Here is a 543-nt window from a genome sequence, read left to right as displayed (position 1 = left end):
CTACTACTACCAGTGACCGCTGGTGTACAACGGATCGCGTGTCATATCACGCCGACTGTTGTGACGGTGAACCCTGCCCACTGTGTGGTGGTGCTCTTCAGGCTTGTCCCATGGGTGAGTCCACATGAAAACAAATCACTTTGGGTTCGTAGCTCCGGGCCCATCCAGAAAACGCAGAGGCGTGCTTGCTATCCGGTCCGCAAAGAGGGCGCCTTATGATGTTGTCCTGGACCGAAGCACAGATTCCCAGCACAGTGTGTCCCATAAGTCCGTGTGCGTCCGTGTTTTCGGGTCCGCAGAGGTACCACTCGACGGCCGTGAGTCTATGTCTGACAACTACGACTAACTCTGTAGAGTGCCGGCTAGATGGAAGACACGAGGATGAGTTCATGTGATCCATCGGCTCCGAAAAGTTTGTCTGTTAATGAGGTCCTATGCATTACATGTAAGTCTCGTATTTCTTGAGAGTTGCAGTAAACAGGCATGCGAAATAACCGCTGAGGATCGCATTATGTGAACAGGCATCTACGACAGCATAGCCGC

The 543-nt window shown here is 52.3% G+C and overlaps 1 protein-coding gene across 1 annotated transcript in view; it reads left to right on the top strand.

Annotated features, from left to right (window-relative positions):
- T265_06470 (hypothetical protein) overlaps positions 1–219 on the top strand; it is a gene marked incomplete at both ends in the record, with an annotated part of 5,281 nt that extends 5,062 nt beyond the window's left edge. The window contains one exon of the mRNA XM_009171738.1: positions 14–219. Within this exon, the coding sequence (XP_009170002.1) occupies positions 14–219 (206 nt within the window). The remainder of the gene's footprint in view (positions 1–13) is intronic.
- Positions 220–543: the final 324 nt, after the last annotated feature.

The sequence above is a fragment of the Opisthorchis viverrini genome (assembly GCF_000715545.1).
Source record: "Opisthorchis viverrini unplaced genomic scaffold opera_v5_137, whole genome shotgun sequence".
NCBI lineage: Eukaryota > Metazoa > Platyhelminthes > Trematoda > Opisthorchiida > Opisthorchiidae > Opisthorchis > Opisthorchis viverrini.
Note: the sequence above shows the minus strand (reverse complement) of the source record. Positions and strands in the feature narration are given on the sequence as shown.